The sequence below is a fragment of the Molossus molossus genome, unplaced genomic scaffold, assembly GCF_014108415.1.
Source record: "Molossus molossus isolate mMolMol1 unplaced genomic scaffold, mMolMol1.p scaffold_m16_p_19, whole genome shotgun sequence".
NCBI classification, from domain to species: Eukaryota; Metazoa; Chordata; class Mammalia; order Chiroptera; family Molossidae; genus Molossus; species Molossus molossus.
This window is the reverse complement of record NW_023425354.1, coordinates 49,378,332-49,395,820: the sequence shown is the minus strand read 5'-3', so window position 1 is coordinate 49,395,820 and position 17,489 is coordinate 49,378,332. Positions and strand designations below refer to the sequence as shown.

The window sequence follows — 17,489 nt, the reverse complement described above, 5'->3', positions numbered from 1 at the left end:
AATTTGCATTAGCAACTACAAATATAAAATAAATCAAAGAAATGTGACTAACCTACATGGAGAAATAAATTTAACTGGAGGATAAATAATTGAAAAGACATGTTGCTACATTGAGTCACTATTGTAATAATATCAGGTATTATGGAAATAAATGTTACCGCGATCAAAATACCAACAACATCTTTTAAAATTTAACAAAATAAAGTCTATCTGAAAGAGTACGTGCTCTATAATAGCATTTATCTATGCATTTATTATATATTTAAGAGTTTCTTAAAGAAGAATAAGAATGGATATTTTCTTACTAGGTCTTTGAAGGTACTCTAAGGCTATACATAGTTATTAAAATTATACATTATTGGTAAAAGAATACATAAATAATGGAATGAAATAGAATAGCTAGAAACAAATTCATTATTAAAACTTTATGATATAACAAAGTGGTACAAACGAGTCATAAAAAAATAAAGGTCATTTAATAAATGGTATCAGGATAATTGAGAGATCATAAAAAATGAGTTAGAATTTTGTCCCCAAAAATTAAAATTGAATTTTATAAAAATAACTTACAGATGGATTAAAGGTTTAAGTGTAGAAAACAAGACCATAAAAGTAATAGAAGAGTCCTGCCGGTGTGGCTCAGTGGTTGCACCAAGAGGTCGCCAGTTTGATTCCCAGTCAGGGCACATGCCCAGGTTGTGGGCCAAATCCCCAGTGGGGGGCATGCAGGAGGCAGTCAGTCGATGTTCTCTCTCGTCAATGTTTCTATCTCCCTCTCACTTCCTCTCTCTAAAATCAATAAAGAAAAATATATATTTTTAAAACAGTAATAGAAGAAAAACAAGTTACCTGAGCCTAGAATAAAGGATTGTCCCTGCAAGGCAAACATGATAAAAGTCTAACAGATTTGAGAACATAAAATGTAAAGCTTTTATATGGCAAAACCCACTATAAGTGAAAGGTGAATGACTAACTAAGAAAAATATTTTCAATAAAAGTTAATAGTATTCACCCGGCCGGTGTGGCTCAATGGTTGAGTGTTTCCCTATGCACCAAGAGGTCGTGGATTCGATTCCCAATCAGGGCACATGCCCAGGTTGTGGGCCTGATTCCCAGTTGGGGGGCATGCAGGAGGCATCCAGTCGACGCTCTCTCTCATCGATGTTTCTCTCTCTCTCTCTCTCCCTTCCTCTCTCTTTCAAGTCAATAAAGAAAAAGAAAAAGAAAAAAACTAATAGTATTCAAACCCATGAAGAGTTATTTTCAGTAATTAAAAATAGACAAACACACCATGAAAATATGAATAAAGAACATGATTTAAGCCCTGGCCAGTGTGGTTCAGTTGGTTGGAGCGTTGTCCCGTACACCAGAAGGTGATCGGTTCAATTCCCAGTCAGGGCACATACCTAGGTTTCAGGTTCCACCCTCAGGCTGGGGCAGGTGTGGGAGGCAGCCAACCAGCGTTTCTCTCACATCAATGTTCTCTCTCTCTCTCTCTCTTCCTTCCTCTCTCCTAAATTAAAAAAAAAGAACATAACTTAAGCACCTCAAAACAGAACCATAAACAGCTGAGGAACACCCTCCAAAACATTCACCCTCACTAGTAATAAAGAAAATGCAGAACTTAACAGTAAGACACCATTTTCTCCCTAACGAATTGGCAAAGATAAAAAAAAAAAAAAAATACCAGCAGTGGTCAGGAAAATGGGGGCTGTGTTCCCTAGAACATTAAAAAGAATATCCTCTCACCCAGCAATTCCATTCCTAGAAATTTGAACAACTGTGGACAGGCAAAGACTTTCCTACAAGAATGTTCATCAGTGCATTCTTTCTAATAATCAGCCAATCCCCCCAAAAAGAAAAATCTAAATATTGAACGTGGTTGAGTAGATTGTAGCAAAGTCACTTGGTAGAATGCTAGTCCATCATTAAAAATGATATAGAAGCCCTGGCCAGTTTGGCTCAGTGGTTGAGCGTCGGCCTGTGGACCAGAGAGTCCCGTGTTTGGTTCCCACCAGGGGCACATACCACCAAAAAATAAAAATAAAAAATAATTAAAAAATGATATATAAGTACAATTACTGAAATCAAAAGATGTGGAGTAATGAGTTGTTTTTTGTTGTTGTTGTTTTATCCTCACCGAGGACATATTTTCATTTTTTGTTCAGATAGAGTGGAAAGGGGAGAGAGAGAGAGGAGAGAGAGAGAGAAACATCGACATGTAAGGGACACATCGAGTGGTTGCCACCTGCACAACCCAACCAGGGCCGGGGACAAACTGCAACCGAGGTACATGCCCTTAGCAGGAACCGAACCCGGGTCTCTTTGGACCACAGGCCGACGCTCTAACCGCTGAGCCAAACCGGCCGAGGCTAGTAATGAGTTTTTGAAGAAAGCAGGCCCCACAATGCATGTTACAGTCCCGTGTTGTTGTTTTTTAAAATCTACACACATACGTACCAGGCCCTATTTAGTAGTGACAGTGTTTCATTCTCACTGTGCACATTGAACACACACAGAAGCACCGAGTCTGATTCCCCAACAATTCATGACCCCTGGAAAGCTCAGGAGTGAGTCTCTGTCTGTAAATTCCTTCGAGGGGTTCATGATTTCCTTCCCCAAGCAATCGTCTCTGTGATCTGTCTGCCCCCAAACAATCAGCTGTGTGTCGTCACAAGAGCAGAATGGTCACTTGGCCCTCACCCAAGTCTACCTGTTACATGGATCCCACCTCGTGGGAGAGACTTAGGTGGAAGAGTGAAGAAATCAGGAAGACCCTGAGGAGAAGGTGTCGAACCAGGAAAGGTGCCCGGGCACATGAGGAATCGAGACACTGCCACCCTAACTTCCGAGGCACCCTAAATAGACAAACCAATTTAATCTTTTTCATTCCACTACCCCCCCCAACCAAGATCACTTCTGGGCTTCTGGCTGCCGCCCAAAATTCCTTTAACGAGAATGCAAAGTTTTCCTCCCGTTTACAATTTAGACAGAAAAGATTTCAGTGCAAACGCCTTGGTAGGGCCTGCAGTCTGCCCAAGACTTCAGTGAGTCCTTCTGACTTTGAAATGGGTAAGGGAGAGGTTGGGTGGGGGAGGGCTGTCACCTGCGTGTGGGGAGGCTGCTTCCCATTTCAAGTGGAACCAGCTGGCTGCCCTCCGCGGAAGGCACGCAGCCCTGGAGATGTTTTTGTGGGCAGCTGAGCAGGAACTCTGCTCTGGGCAGCCCAGCAAGCAGATGTGGAGCAGAGGGATGGGCTGTGGTGAGGCCCGGACTCTGGGACATGGGGTTCTAAGCCTGGGGGACAAGAGCCAGACAGAACAACTGGTGTGGGACTCAGAGCAGGGAGGACCCTTGGAACTCTTTTTGTTTTTAATCCTCACCCGAGGACATTTTTGCATTTATCTTCAGATAGAGTGAGAGGGAGAGAGGGAGGAAGAGAAATAAACATAGATGTGTGAGAGACACATCGAGTGGTTGCCACCCGCACGACCCCAACCAGGGCCGGGGACAAACTGCAACCGAGGTACGTACCCTTAGCGGGAACCGAACCCGGGACCCTGGTCCGGAGGCCGATGCTTTAACCGCTGAGCCAAACCGGCCAGGGCGGAACTCTATTTTTTTTTTAAATCTATCTTTATTGTTGAAAGTATTAAATTTTCCAACAATTGAAAAACCAAACGCACATCCAAACACAGAGTGAGCCGGTCACAGATGTGATCAGCCAGCAAGAGGATAGAGCCGGGTTAGAGGAGGGTGTCAGAACTGAAAAGCGTTTCTCATGTAAACTAGAATAAGGTTGCGAGATTAGATACAAAATCAGTTCATATCATGGAGGAGAATTAACATGTCACCTTTGAGAGGATCTTTGTACAGAACAAAATCCACTCATCTCACGTCCACAAATTGACCTCTAATTTCACAGAGCCTGAGCGCTCTACAAAAGCAAATAGTGAGCTAAATAAAATTACCCTCATCTGCAGGAGCCTTAAGTGCGCTTGATGGAAACTGCTTTAGTGCAATTTTGTAGCGGCCTGTGGTTATATCTGTGCTGTAGTGCTGAGTGCCCCGCCCCTAGGAAGCCCAGCCCCGGGAGCAATGGGAGGACCCAGGAGGGCCTGGCATGGGGCCAGGGAATGACCTCTTGGAGGAGAGCTGAGGCTGAATCACTTACCAGTTACCAGTACTAGGTATCAGACCACTGTGGTTTCAAATCCTGGACTGTGGGGCCGTTCGCAAGACATTTTATTTATAGGAGCCTCAGTTTCCTCATCTATAAAATGGGAGGATGATAATATCTCCCTCTCAGAGCAGTTTGTGAGGATAAATGCCAACCTACATTGATTTCACATTGCTGGGGCAGGAGGGTAGGGGTTTGTTAGCTTAAGAGAGAGGTCCTGGCAAGGTCACAGGGAGACAATGACAAGGGACCTGAAGAGCTGGGCCCTCCGCCCAGAGAGCCTTAGGGAGCGAGTTGTCATGGAGATTAATGAAAACAGTTTACGCCGCTTTGATGTGGCTGGGGAGCAGAGGAAGTGGGCAGGTTATGAAGCCTTTGGGCCTCCCCCTTCCTGACTCCACCCCCAATAGGGTGCCTACTGCCTCCACTCTGGGGGTGGCAGGAACCCTCAAGTCTGGGCTGCGAGGTCCCGCCCACCACACCCTCTTGGTTTCAGCCCACATATTTGTTGAATATTTACTCTGTGACCACATGGTTGTGCTGACCACAATACTTGCCTGCAAGGAATTTATCTGTAATCCTGGGGGGTGACAGTGGGCATCACATGTGCGAGTCACTAGCGTATACCAGCCTCAAGGATTGCTTCTCCCCCAGACCGCAGCCCGATGAAGTATGAGGGAAAAGCAGTATGATCCCCACTTTGTACATGAGACCACCGAGGCCCGTGTTTCTTCTCTCACACTTGACTTCGTAGCTTGGTATGACAAAGACCTAGGCTTTGTCACTTATTAGTTGATGACCTGGAACAGGTTACTTAAGCTCTCCTTGTCAAAAGCAGGACTGTAATTGTTGTTGATGATGATGATGGTGGTGGTGGTGGTGGCGATGGCCGAATTATCTGTGTGCTTACGGTGCACTCACTGCACACAGCTAAGAGTTGGTCTCATCAATCCTCAGCACATCCCCCTGGATCGTTACCAGTATTTGCATCTTTCTGCTGATGAAACTGAAGGCTAGACAATTAAGTAGCTTGCCCACGGTCCATAGCCATCATGAGCTCTACCGCTTGAACCCAGGTCTGCTCGATCAAAGAATAACATTCTCACATTGCACAATGCTGGGTTTCGACCAAAGGACGAGGCAGGGGACTGTGCATGACTGGGGGACCTGGGCCATCCTGGCTCCCCAGCACTTCCTGCCCTTGGGCAGTTTCTCCTGCCCCTTTCCTTCCACTTAGTGCCTTCCCACCCTTGGGCCTCCTGTCCATCAGGAGCGAACCTGGATGAGGTCAGTTTTGCCTGTCAGCAGGTGGCAGGGGACTTGTGAATATTATTCAGTGGCAATAAGTTTCTCTTGAGATATTCACTGATCATAAACATTTGCATCTTATACTTTTTGTGTCTGATTATGGAATGAAAAGTTTAGACCCCTTAAAGGAAAGTCAGCTAACACTGGCTAGGAGGAGAGGGTCTGCGCTGTTTTACTCACAGAACAGCCTGACATCAGAGGCGTGGGAGTTCTGCCCCGACACCAACCGATTCTCCACCTCTCCAGGCCCCCGCTGGGGGTGCAGAGATTCAACTCCGTTCTGACACTAACCACTGGAGTTAGCACAGACCCCTCAGGTTAAGGGTTTGGTCCCACAAGACTGCTCTCACTTAAGATGCCAATCACAAGCCCAGGTCTCCCTTACTTTAGACTAACCAGCTACAAATCAGGGGTTCCCATAACTCCTCAGGGTCAATAATTTGCTAAAACAGCTCACAGAACTCAGGAAAGCACTTTGCCTATGTTTACTGGATAGAGGATACTATAAAGGATACAGATGAACAGCCAGATGGAGAGGTACATAGGGCAAGGTCTGGAAGGTTTCTGAGTGCAGGAGTTTCTGCCCCTATGGAGTTGGGGTGCATTCTCCACCCTGGAAGGTCTCTGAAGCCACCCCATGTTTACAGGTTTTATGGAGGTTCTATTAAGTTGGCATGATTGATTAAATCTTGGCTATTGATGATTAACTCTCACCCCTGAGGGTTGCTGGGGGATGTCTGGAAGTTCCAGCCTCCAGCTGGGAGCTATCTAGGGACCCACCACGAGTCACCTCATCAGCGTAAACTCAGGTCCAGTTAAAAGGGACTTGCTATAAATAATAAAAGGTACTCCTCTCGCCCTGGCTGGTTTGGCTCAGCGGCTGGAGCATCGGCCTGCAGACCAGAGAGTCCCGGGTTCGGTTCCCGCTAGGGGCACGTACAAAAAAAAAAGATGCTGCTATCACCTCATCACTCAGGAAATTACAAGGATTTTAGGAGCTCTGTCCCAGGAACTGGGGATGAATATATACATATATAAATAGATATGAATATATATATTTCTTATTATATCATGGATTTATAGGGGGAGACAAAGGAAGGAGTGGAGGGCAGATGTTCCAGAAACCACAGGGCGTGATTAGCTGGGACTGAGCCAGCTGCCTATAAAAAAAAAAAGCCTAAAATAACGGTGGCTTAAACTCCTTGCAACCGCCTGGCTGCCTCCTATTAACTGGAATGAAGACATGATGGCCAGCGCTCTAGACAATGAAATGACCTTGAGGACGATGTCTCCCGCCAAGGATGATGGAGCCGACAGATGGGAGAAGCCTGGTCCGGAATGTCTGTGGGGCACAGTGACAACCCTAGGTTGCCTTCTACCTGGTTTTTAAAACATGGCTTTGTCGGTGGGGCGGAGGGGCGGGAGCTGCACCCGCTGCTCCTTGCTTCACTTGGGAACTGTTGGCGTCTAGGATATTCAGCTCTGGAAACAGCTCCCTCCGGGTGAGGCTGTGCCAGGGGGCACAGATGTCCTTCTACAAGTCCCCCGACGCAAAACCGGGCAAATGGCCAGGTTATACGGCGTCTGCCTGGCTGATATGAAGTAGCTCCCAGCTTTAACTGCGCCGCTGTCCCCAAGTGAGACTCTGAAGGTGTCTTAAGATAAACAGACAGATAGAGAAATACAGAATGAGACAGGACGTTCCTTGCCATGGAGACTAATGGAGAAAGCGGCCAACGGCATCAAAGACTCAGAGGAAAAAGAGCTCACGGAGAATGACAGGGTCGAGGTGCTGGGTTTAGTGAGTTCGGGAGGGCAGTTTCCAGAGGGCAATGGGCTTGGAGCCGATGGTCAGCGTTTGGAAGAACACCTGATGTGGAGGGAGAGCGATCTCGCCATGTGCTGCCCCCTCCCCCCAGGAGTGCGGCCAGCTGTGTGGCCCGTCAATCAGGCAGAACCGGAGGCGAAGCCATGAGTCCATGGGTGGGACTCATGCAAAGAACATTGCGAAGTAAAAGAAAAGTGCAGAAGAGTCAAGAGAAGGCAGCTTGCCTGTGTTCTAGGGGAGCCTGAGGGGGGGCCGTCCTCGTCCACCTCAGCGTTTTCCCAGGGGGCCGTCGAATGGGGAGATTTTCTCTGTTGTGTATGTGAGTGGCCACCAGTCCTGATAATAATAGCCACTGTTTGGGACTTTCCTATTAAAATAGATATGACATTAACATGGAAACATGTGACAATTACATAAAAGAAACATCAAAGGGCCCAAATCAAAGCAATTAGGTGCTAAGTTAGACTAGCATAAATTGGTAGTGTTTTCTCATGTACTAAACAAAAATTATGGCCTTTGTTTCTGTTTACAGCGGTCTGGGACCCCCGGCTGGGCTTTGCACTTCCCAGCAGATTGCCTGCAGCTCCCCGCTCACACCCAGTCCTGGGAGGCTCTGCCCCCGCCAGGGAGGCAGGGAGACAGGGTCCCCCTTAACAATTTCCAAGCTCGAACAACGGGGCTGCCTGCCCCCGAGCCCCAGCCCCTGCTCCTATTACCCTTGTCAGTGTTGTTTAATCTCTTCATCGAACTTGACACAGAACTGAATACACACTGTGACAGGTTCTATTTTCCAGCTGCTGAGCTGAGCCCAGTTGCAGGAAAAAATGGAAAAACTTTAGCTCGTTTCTTCTCTGCACGTTTGATGTCAAGGAGACAGGAAGGTGGATGGGGCCGGAGAGGAAGGCTGGGAGGTCTATGGTGCAGACGCTGTCTTAGAGGGTCCCCTGAAAAGTGGCAGGGAGCCAGGCCAAGCTGCTGGGGAAGGTGAGAGTGTGGAAGGTGCTGAGATGGGGTGAATAGTCCGAGGGGCGCTCTGCCCTGCAGTGTCTGAGGAGCAAAGCTTGGACGGGCCACGGCGGGACCCGGGACTCATTGTGAAGGCCCTGGAGGCCTCGGGTCTGACCTGCCCCTGTCCTGAACCTTGCCCAGGACTCCCAACCGAACTGGCCAGTGCGGGCTCGCTGCGGGGTGCAGGGCCTGCCCGCTGACGGGACAGGTAAACGCTTGAACTGGGGTTGTTTTGTGTTTTGTGTTTTACCATAGGAATCTCCTTCCAGCGGCTGGTGAGGGCCGAGCAGGGTCTGCCCCTGCGGAGTCACCGCAGCTCCACTGTGTGAGTGCTCCTGGCGAGGGGGAGACAGCGCGGGGGTGGGCAGGGGTGGGGGGGCTGCACCCCGCTGTTCCCGCTCCTCTGCCACTGCACCCCTCCCAGCCAGGCCGCCAGCAGCCTTAGGCCTGGACCCCGGGTTACCGGGGACGTTCTGTGCCCAGAGCCTCTTTTCTGGGCCGAGCATCTTTCCGGAGGTTCCCAAACAGGTCCGAGACTTTTTTAAAAAAAGGTTAGAAGCACCTGCATTGATCATGCCAGGGGCTGGGCACACATTACCTCACTTACCCCACCTTCCAAATGAGGAAACTGGAGGTCGGAGAGGTCAAGTGACTTCTCCAAGTGACAGCTAGTAAGTGTCTGAGCCAGGATTTGAACCTCTGACAGCCTGGAGTGCACACACACACACACACACACACACACACACACAGGATGGGCTCTGTCTCATTCTATTCCGTTTCGTTTAAAAGGCAATTCTGGTTGTGACTCCCCAAATTAATTTTATCTGTTAAGTCCCTTCTAGATAACAACAAACAAAAAAGCCAGTGGTGAGTTCTGAGAAAGACAGAGGGCATAAAAACGTTAGTAAATGTGCCCTGGCCAGTGTGGCTCAGTGGTTAGAGTGTCAGCCTGTGCACTGAAGGGTCTTGGGTTTGATTCCAGGTCTGGGTTGCAGGCTCTGGTTGGGGATTGTGCGGGAGGCAACCAATCAGTGTGTCTTTCACATCGATGTTTCTCTCTCTCCTCAACCCTCCCCCTTCCACTCTCTAAAAATCAATGGAAAAAGTATCTTCAGGTGAGGATTAAAATAAAATGTTTAGTAAATGTTAGTTTAGTAAGTAAGCCCACCTCCCGGGAACTGTGGCAGGTAGCTGGTGAACATTCACCATCTTCCCGGCACTCACGGAGCTGCGGGCACCTGTCAGCATCGCTGCCTTGTCCAATCCTCATGTTAACCCTATGGAAAGGTATTTTTAAGGTCAGGGAGCTGAGGTGCAGAGAGATTAATGGAAGGTCTCAGTGCTGAGAGAGAGAGAGATGGTCGCACTGCTTTCTGTGAGTTGGGAACGCAGGCACGTTTTCAGCAGAGATGGCGTGCAGGCGTTGAGGGCTCAGGCACAGCCGGGTGGCCTCCCTGACCCGCACACACGGGGCGCAGCGCACGTCCGCGGGAGGAATGACCAAGCCCTCCGGGAAGGAGAGGCGCTCAGTTAGGGGCTGCTTCCGTGAGCCTGCCTCCTTTTTCTTATAAATAGAGAAATCAAAAATAGTTTCTCCCCAAATGATGACGACTCTGACCGAGCCTGGTCCTGAGCCCAGGGCCCAGCTCTGGGACAGATGTCCAAGCGCCTGGAGGGAACGCCCCTTGCCTGGGGCTGCTTTGCTCGGCTGTAAACAAAGGCCGGATTTGAGAGAGAAGAGCCAGTCGGAGCGGGCATCCTAAAGCGTGGGCAGGCCCAGTACCACCCCCAGTACCACCGTGAGGGCTCCAGTGCACTTCGGGAAGATGCAGTGACGAGGGTTGGCGTGGGTGAAGAGAGAACAGTCCTGTGTTAACTGTTGACTGAGTGATCGACACCCTCGGGGTTCACCATTCTCTTAACATCTGTGTACGTTTGAAATGTTCATAACGAACACATTTCGACACTGGCACCAAGGAGGAGCCCAGGGTGCAGCGGGAGGAGAGGCGGAGGAGGCGGGGCCCACACTCCTCTCCAGGCCGAGGCCGGCCTGTGTGATGCTTGGGCGAGTCAGGAACGGGCCTCCTGGGGGCGGAGGGCTCAGGCGGCCGCCTCGGCTCCCTGCCTCCTGGCAGATGCCGCTCCACACCACAACCCTTGGCTTGAGGAGCAGGGCGTGAGCTGAAATTTCAGGCCCCTCTATATTGTGGCATGTGTCTGCCCTGCTGCCCCCCTCCCCAAAATGATTGCCTGGCTTCAAGTCACCTCATCTAAAATACAATCTTCTTTAGAAAAAAAAAATGTTTTTTGTTGGTTGTAGAGAAAGAGGAAGGGAGAGGGAGAGAGAGATAGAAACATCAACGTAGATGGAGATGGGCTGCCTCCTGCACACCCCCTGCTGGGGGTCAAGGCCCCATGCTAGGGACCAGCCAGCAACCCAGGCATGTGCCTGCCCGGGAATCAAACCAGTGCCTGGGTCTGTGCTCAACCACTGAGCCACACCGGCCGGGCTAAAACACCATTTTCTTTTGAGTAATCTTGCATCCATTCAGATTCCTGTAGGAAAAAAATGTTTATATAAAAATTAAGGTAAAAGTTACTTTTTAAAAGTAAGTTCCATTTTTAAAAGGTCTTTGAAAACTGGGTGAACCGTAAACTTCCCTCTCAGAACTGGGACCCTTGAGCCCCCACCCTCTCCGCTGACCCCAGGCCCTGCCTGGGCTGTGAGGCGGTGTGAGGCCGTGCCCCAGGGCCCACAGCCGCTCCTCTGTGCCCCCAGCACCGTGCTGCTGCTGAACCCGGTGGAGGTGCAGGCGGAGTTCCTCGCCGTGGCCAACAAGCTGAGCACACCGGGCCATTCACCCCATGGCGCCTACATCACCCTGCTCCTGCATGCCTTCCAGGCCACCTTTGGGGCCCGCTGTGACCTCCCCAGCCTGCACTGTAGGCTGCAGGTACGTGCCTGGGGCCCGGGGCTTCACACTGCCCCCTTCTAGCCGAACGCTTCTCTGGAGAGGCAGAGCCCTCCCTCTGCTCCTCAGCGCCGCAGTCCCTGGGAACAGCGGCCTCCCTCACCCCGGGGGCACGGCGGGCAGTGGCTGGAGAGCTGGCATTGCCTAGAGGGTCCTGACCAGGGGGTGGGCACAGGCCTCAGAGGAATGTGGTTTAGACTGAAGCTGGAAGACCTGCTTTCTGGTCCTAGCTCTGTGACAGGTCAGTTGTTTGACTTTGGATAGCCCCGTCCCCTCTCGGGCTGCAGTGGTGAGCTCCGCGGTCCCTGCCAACTCTGCAGAGCTCGGCTGTGGGCCTTTCTCTCAGGACCATTTCCTGAGGCGGGGGCTTGGGGGCAGGCCTGGCTCCCTGGTCTGAGGCTGGGGAAGTGGAGACAGGCAGCCCGGCCGGGGTGTAGGAGCAAGCCTTTCTCCTGGAATTGCAGTCCAAGACCCTGGCGGAGCTTGAGGACATCTTCACGGAGACTGCAGAGGCCCAGGAGCTGGCGCCTGGCATCGGGGACGCAGCCGAGGCCCGCCAGTGGCTCCGGACCAAGCTGGAGGCCGTGGGAGAGAAAGCCGGCTTCCCCGATGTCTTGGGTGAGGCTCTTGGGTTAGTGGGGCCCACTGTCCCCGTCGTCTGCTCTGGCTGCCACAGTGAGCAGTCCAGGTCGGCCTGGTGGTTCTGCTCCACGCAGCCCCTCGGGGACCCATGCTCCTCACATGTCGTAGCTGCCCGGCCCTGGTGCACCCTTCCCGCCTGCAGGGCTAGGGTTGGGCCGCCATCACGTGGCAGCGTGTGGGAAGAGGAAAAGCATGTGGTCATCAAGGGCGAGGGTCTTGCTTTCTACCCTGAAATAACCTGAAAGTTGCACACCTCGCATCACACGGGCCCCTTAGCCCACTTTAGTCTCAGGGCCACACCTCACCCCAGGAACCTGGAAACGTCCTCTCCACAACCCCGTAGCCATAGAAGAGGGGACACTATCCTCACAGCACCAGGCAGAGACAGTGCCCTTGTTTCCCTGTTTGGACCCTGAAAAGTGAGGCTCAAGGCGTGTGACGTCGCTACATTTAGGCAGCTTATGAAAGGGCGTGGCGGCCCCACAGCGCCCTGAAAGAAGGCCCCCTGCTGTGCGCCAGGCACCCGGCGCCCTGCTCGGCCTTGACCGCAGCCTCGTGGCCCGGGCCGTCCTCTCCCAACGCTGCTCTCTTCTCTAAGACGAGGGACTGGGCTGGCCGATCTCAGCCTCACCCCAGCCTCACCCTCGGCCCCCGTTCTTACAGACACTGCGAAACCTGGCAAACTGCGCACCATCCCCATCCCTGTCGCCAGGTGCTACACCTACAGCTGGAACCAGGACAGCTTCGGTAAGTGCCCCTGGGGCCCTTGTAACGCTCACCCCCAAGCCGGTCAGTGCAGCGGCCCCCAGGCCCCACCCGCCCCCAGCCCCACCAGCCCCCAACCTGAGCGGGCTCTGGGCAGAGCAGAGAGCCTCACTCTGGGTCCTGGGCTGGTCCTGGCCCTCCTTCCGCTGTCTTCTCCCCACATCCACTCTGTCTGAAGCTGTCACCCTGCACGGAGGGGAGCAGCAGAGGTTCCAGGGCCCTGATACCCAGCTGGCCCCTCCCTTGCATCTGTGCAGACGTCCTACAGGAGATCCTGCTCAAGGAACAGGAGCTGCTGCAGCCGGGGATTCTGGGGGACGACGAGGAGGAGGAGGAGGAGGAGGAAGAAGAGGAGGAGGAAGAGGACTTGGAAACAGATGGGCAGTGTGCCAAGAGGGACTCACTGTTTTCCACCAGCTCCGAGGCCTCCCGTGACTCCACCCTGTCCCTTGCCTCGTCCCAGGCCTCTGGGGCCACCCTCACCCGCCAGCTGCTGACCTCCTTTGTCTCGGGCCTCTCGGATGCCGTGGACAGTGGCTACATGGAGGACAGCGAAGAGAGCTCCCCTGAGTGGCCCAAGAGGCCTGGCAGTCGGGAGCACCGGGGCTACCGCAGGCCCGGGCAGAAGTTTAACAGGATCTATAAACTCTTCAAGAGCACCAGCCAGCTGGTTCTGCGCAGGGACTCTCGGGGCCTGGAGGGCAGCTCGGACTCTGCGCTGCCCCTGCGGCGGGCGGGGAGCCTCTGCAGCCCCCTGGACAGCCCGGCACTGCCCCCCGCCCGGGCCCAGCGCTCCCGCTCCCTGCCCCAGGCCAAGCTCAGCTCCCAGATGCCCAGCTGGCTCCTGGCCCCCGCCTCACGCCATCAGCGCCGCCGCCCCTTCCTGAGTGGGGACGAGGACCCCAAGGCGTCCACACTACGTGTTGTGGTCTTCGGCTCCGACCGGATTTCAGGGAAGGTAGCTCGGGCCTACAGCAACCTGCGGTAAGAGCTGGGATGGCTGTGCCCCCCTGCCCTGGGTAGCGGGGTGCTGGCGGAATCTGAGGCTTAGGTCTGCCAGGGACCTGGGGGCTCCTGCTCACCGACCTCTCGTTGCCAGGCGGCTGGAGAGTAACCGCCCTCTCCTCACACGGTTCTTCAAGCTGCAGTTCTTCTACGTTCCCACCAAGCGAAGCCAAGGGACCAGCTCTAGCGTCTCCCCAGCCCCTCCGAGCCAGGCACCCCCACCGCCCCCAGACTCCCCGAGGCACCCCAGCCCTGCGGTAGGTCCCCAGCCCTGGACCAAATGGGCTGGGAGAGTAGAGTGGACATGAGTTACCTGAAAGGGCCGGTTTTGTGTTTCTGGGGCACCTCCCTTGGCCTGGCCCTCGCTCCCGTGAGTGGTCCCTGCCCTGCACCTGGGGGGGGGGGCACTTTGCTGTGTGACCCAGACTGAAAGTTGCCAGACTTGTCCAAGGGCAGGGAGAAGCTCAGATTAGGGCTGCAGGGCCGCCCAGGGCCCTGGGGCTGGCAGTGACCATCATCCTTTGTCTCAGGAGCTGGGCACAGCCCAGTGGGAGGAGAGCACCAATGATATCTCCTACTACCTCGGCATGCTCGACCCCTGGTATGAGCGCAACGTGCTGGGCCTCATGCACCTGCCCCCCCAAGTCCTGTGCCAGGTAAGTGGTCCCTGGGGCGGGAGGACAGGGCCTCCTGGCTGCAGCCACCCAACCTCGCTTGGAAGGCCCTGGTTTGGGGAGCTTCCGCTTGAGGACTCCATGGAGGACCAGGGCGCACTTGGAAATGGGCAGAGAGTCGGTGAGAATCAGGACTGAATCTGAACGCAGGCCCTGGGGACAAGGAGTGGAGTCACTGCAGTGACAGGAGGGTCCTCAGAAGGATCCAGGGGACCCGAGGCTCAGCCCCCAACCTCAGCTCAGCTTGTCCGGGTCTGCCGGGGGCCTTCCTGGAGACCCGCGTGCCGAGTTAGGGAGAGGCATGGAGACCGGGCTGGGGCCTGGCCCTGACCACGCTGCCTCCTGCTCTCGCCTCCCTACCCCTCCCTGGCTCTCTGCCCCGCATCTCCTCTCTGCATGCGTATGTCTGCTCCTCTGCCTCTTCTCTCTTCCCTCTCTCTCCCTGTCCACTGTCCGTCTGGCTCGGCTGCCCCTGCCCAGCAATCCCTGAAGGCGGACCCCTGGCCCCTGGAGGGCTCCCCCGCCCAGCTGCCCATCCTGGCCGACATGCTGCTCTATTACTGCCGCTTCGCGGCGCGGCCCGTGCTGCTGCAGGTCTACCAGACAGAGGTAAGGGCCCAAGCCGCCTTCCCTCCGACTCCCCGGCCCTAGCATGGCCGGTCCCAGCCTGGGCCCTGTTGGGCCTGTCCCCACCCCGTGGCAGCCCCAGCCCTGTGCCGGAGGAGCCTGGTGGGTCCCGACAGGAGGCCCACACTGATGCCCTGGTCTTGCCCTCCCAGCTGACCTTCATCACCGGGGAGAAGACCACGGAGATCTTCCTTCATTCCATGGAGCTGGGTCACTCTGCTGCCACGCGAGCCATCAAGGCTTCGGGTGAGCGATGGAGACCTGTAGGGGGTAGGGGGCTGGGGGGCCCTGGGAGGCAGGGTGCCCGAGGTGGGGCGGGGCAGGGAGGTGGAGCCCTGGGGTCTGCAAGTGGCACTGAGCGAAGGGTCTGTCTGCATGTGCACAGGACCTGGCAGCAAGAGGCTGGGCATTGATGGGGACCGGGAGGCCGTCCCTCTAACACTACAGATTATTTACAGCAAGGTAAGACCGGTGCTGGGGCCCACGCCCCTCTGGGACCTGCTCCTCATCCTCGCCCGGAGCCAGACTCAGGTTTCGGGCCCCAGTCTCTAAGCTGGAGGCCACAGGAGGCCGCCCCCGTGTTCGCCCCCCACCTGATGTGCTCAGCAGCGTCCATGAGCGTCGGGGCCTGGCTGCAGGACTGGGGTGGAGAGCGGGCGCCGCTCGGGCTCCCAGAGGCACAGCGAGGGAGCGGCCACGGCTGAGGCCTGGTGTGCCTGTCCGGGTGCAGGGTGGTGAGATCGGTGTGAAGGGGTGAAGAGATTTTGGAGGTGGGAATGGAGGGGGGTGCCCGTGAGCGCACCAGAGAGCAGGAGTCTCTGAGCATGTCACCCCTTGGGGTACAGGCCGCTAGAGGCTTGACCTCACCCATGGGGAGCCCTCCTGATTTCCTTCTTCCTTCTTTAAACCATTCAGAAGGTTGTCACTTAGCACCTACTCCTTCCAGGCTGAGTGAGGGGGACACAGGAAGCAGGGAGGCTAGGCCCGCCCTTTAGCTCTTTTAGAAGATGCGGCCAAGATACTGTCAGAGTGAGTGACGACAAGGCAATAACAAAAGGCTGATGGGATAGTGATGACGGACTATAAGGTCAAGTAAGCTGACCAAGGATCGAGAAACGCTCTGGGGTTTGGCAACATGGAGGTCCCCAATGAAAGAGGGGTTCCGGGGTGGCTCTGCCAGGAACTCCAGGCTGTGGGCCCCTCTCTTCCTCACGCTGGGCTCAGCAGGAGAGCATCAGGATCACCCCTTGAGGTGCAGTCCTGTGACCTGGTCACACGGCTGACCCATGGACCAAGCCAGAGACATGACGCCGCTCCCCGGGGTCACCAAGGTCTAAGCAGGGGTCAGGGGCTCTCAGTGAAGAAGCCAGCAGACCGGGGTGAATGAGAACTTCCTGGGTGTGCTGATGACGGGCAGCTCCGTCCCTGGGGACCCGGGGCCTCCTCTTGCAGGGAAGGAAGCAGGCACCGGCCTCCACGCTGAGGGGCTCTGGCTCTGCTGCCTTCCCAGGGGGCCATCAGTGGCCGGAGTCGCTGGAGTAACATGGAGAAGGTCTGCACCTCCGTCAACCTCAACAAGGCCTGCCGGAAGCAGGAGGAGCTCGGTGGGTGGGGTGCGCAGGGCACGGGGTGGTGGCGGGGAGGGTCTGAGCCCGGCCTGAGCGCCCCTGCCCTTCAGACTCCGGCGTGGAGGCCCTGACGCTGAACCTGACAGAAGTGGTGAAGAGGCAACACCCCAAATCCAAGAAGGGCTTTAACCAGGTAAGGGCTTCGCTCCCCTCGAAGCCGTGCCCTCCGGAGGCGCACTGGGCTGTGCAGGCACCTGTGCGCGTGGGCACGTGTGTGTGTGCGAGAGGGGGGGTGTCCAGGCTGTGGGGGGCATGTGGGTGGGAGGAGAGGCAGGGTGAGGGGAGAGGTTTGGGGAGCACACGTGGAGGGCTGCGGGCGTTAGGAGGAGGGGTGCCTCTGTGAGAGGACACGGACCTGTGGACGGGCTCTGCCCTGTCCGAGGCGGGGGGGCTGGGACGCAGGCTCAGTGTCGGCAGGGGCAGGGCAGCTCCTCCCCAGCGGGCACTTGCTCCTTCCAGACTCGGGAAAGGGCAGAGACTGGAGAGGAGCCAGGGCTGATGGAGTCCTTGGAACCCCTCCCCTGAGCGGGCCTTGGCCTCAGAGAGCTGGCAGACACGCTGCCACCCACCCCGGAGCTGGGCTGGCCGGGCGATTCCAGGGGCGGAACCGCCAGGGGCTGGGTCTCCGCGGCCAGGGCTCTGGGGCTGACCTGGGCCTTCCTTCCAGATTAGCACCTCGCAGATCAAAGTGGACAAGGTCCAGATTATCGGCTCCAGCGGCTGCCCCTTCGCAGTGTGTCTGGACCAGGATGAGAGGAAGATCCTGCAGAGTGTGGTCAGGTAGGAAGGGGCCCCTGGCTCTGCTTCAGCTGAGTGGGGTGGAGGGAAGGGTCAGTTTCTGTACATTCCTAC

The 17,489-nt window shown here is 54.9% G+C and overlaps 1 protein-coding gene across 1 annotated transcript in view; it reads left to right on the top strand.

Moving 5' to 3' along the window:
* Nucleotides 1-17,489, top strand: part of PIK3R5 (phosphoinositide-3-kinase regulatory subunit 5) — a 68,932-nt gene that overhangs the window by 50,254 nt on the left and 1,189 nt on the right. The window contains exons 7-19 of the mRNA XM_036269758.1: nucleotides 8,580-8,649; nucleotides 11,104-11,278; nucleotides 11,761-11,914; nucleotides 12,602-12,685; nucleotides 12,961-13,687; nucleotides 13,803-13,965; nucleotides 14,239-14,364; nucleotides 14,863-14,991; nucleotides 15,162-15,255; nucleotides 15,395-15,471; nucleotides 16,520-16,613; nucleotides 16,688-16,770; nucleotides 17,305-17,417. Coding sequence (XP_036125651.1) covers nucleotides 8,580-8,649; nucleotides 11,104-11,278; nucleotides 11,761-11,914; nucleotides 12,602-12,685; nucleotides 12,961-13,687; nucleotides 13,803-13,965; nucleotides 14,239-14,364; nucleotides 14,863-14,991; nucleotides 15,162-15,255; nucleotides 15,395-15,471; nucleotides 16,520-16,613; nucleotides 16,688-16,770; nucleotides 17,305-17,417 — 2,089 coding nt within the window. The remainder of the gene's footprint in view (nucleotides 1-8,579; nucleotides 8,650-11,103; nucleotides 11,279-11,760; nucleotides 11,915-12,601; nucleotides 12,686-12,960; nucleotides 13,688-13,802; nucleotides 13,966-14,238; nucleotides 14,365-14,862; nucleotides 14,992-15,161; nucleotides 15,256-15,394; nucleotides 15,472-16,519; nucleotides 16,614-16,687; nucleotides 16,771-17,304; nucleotides 17,418-17,489) is intronic.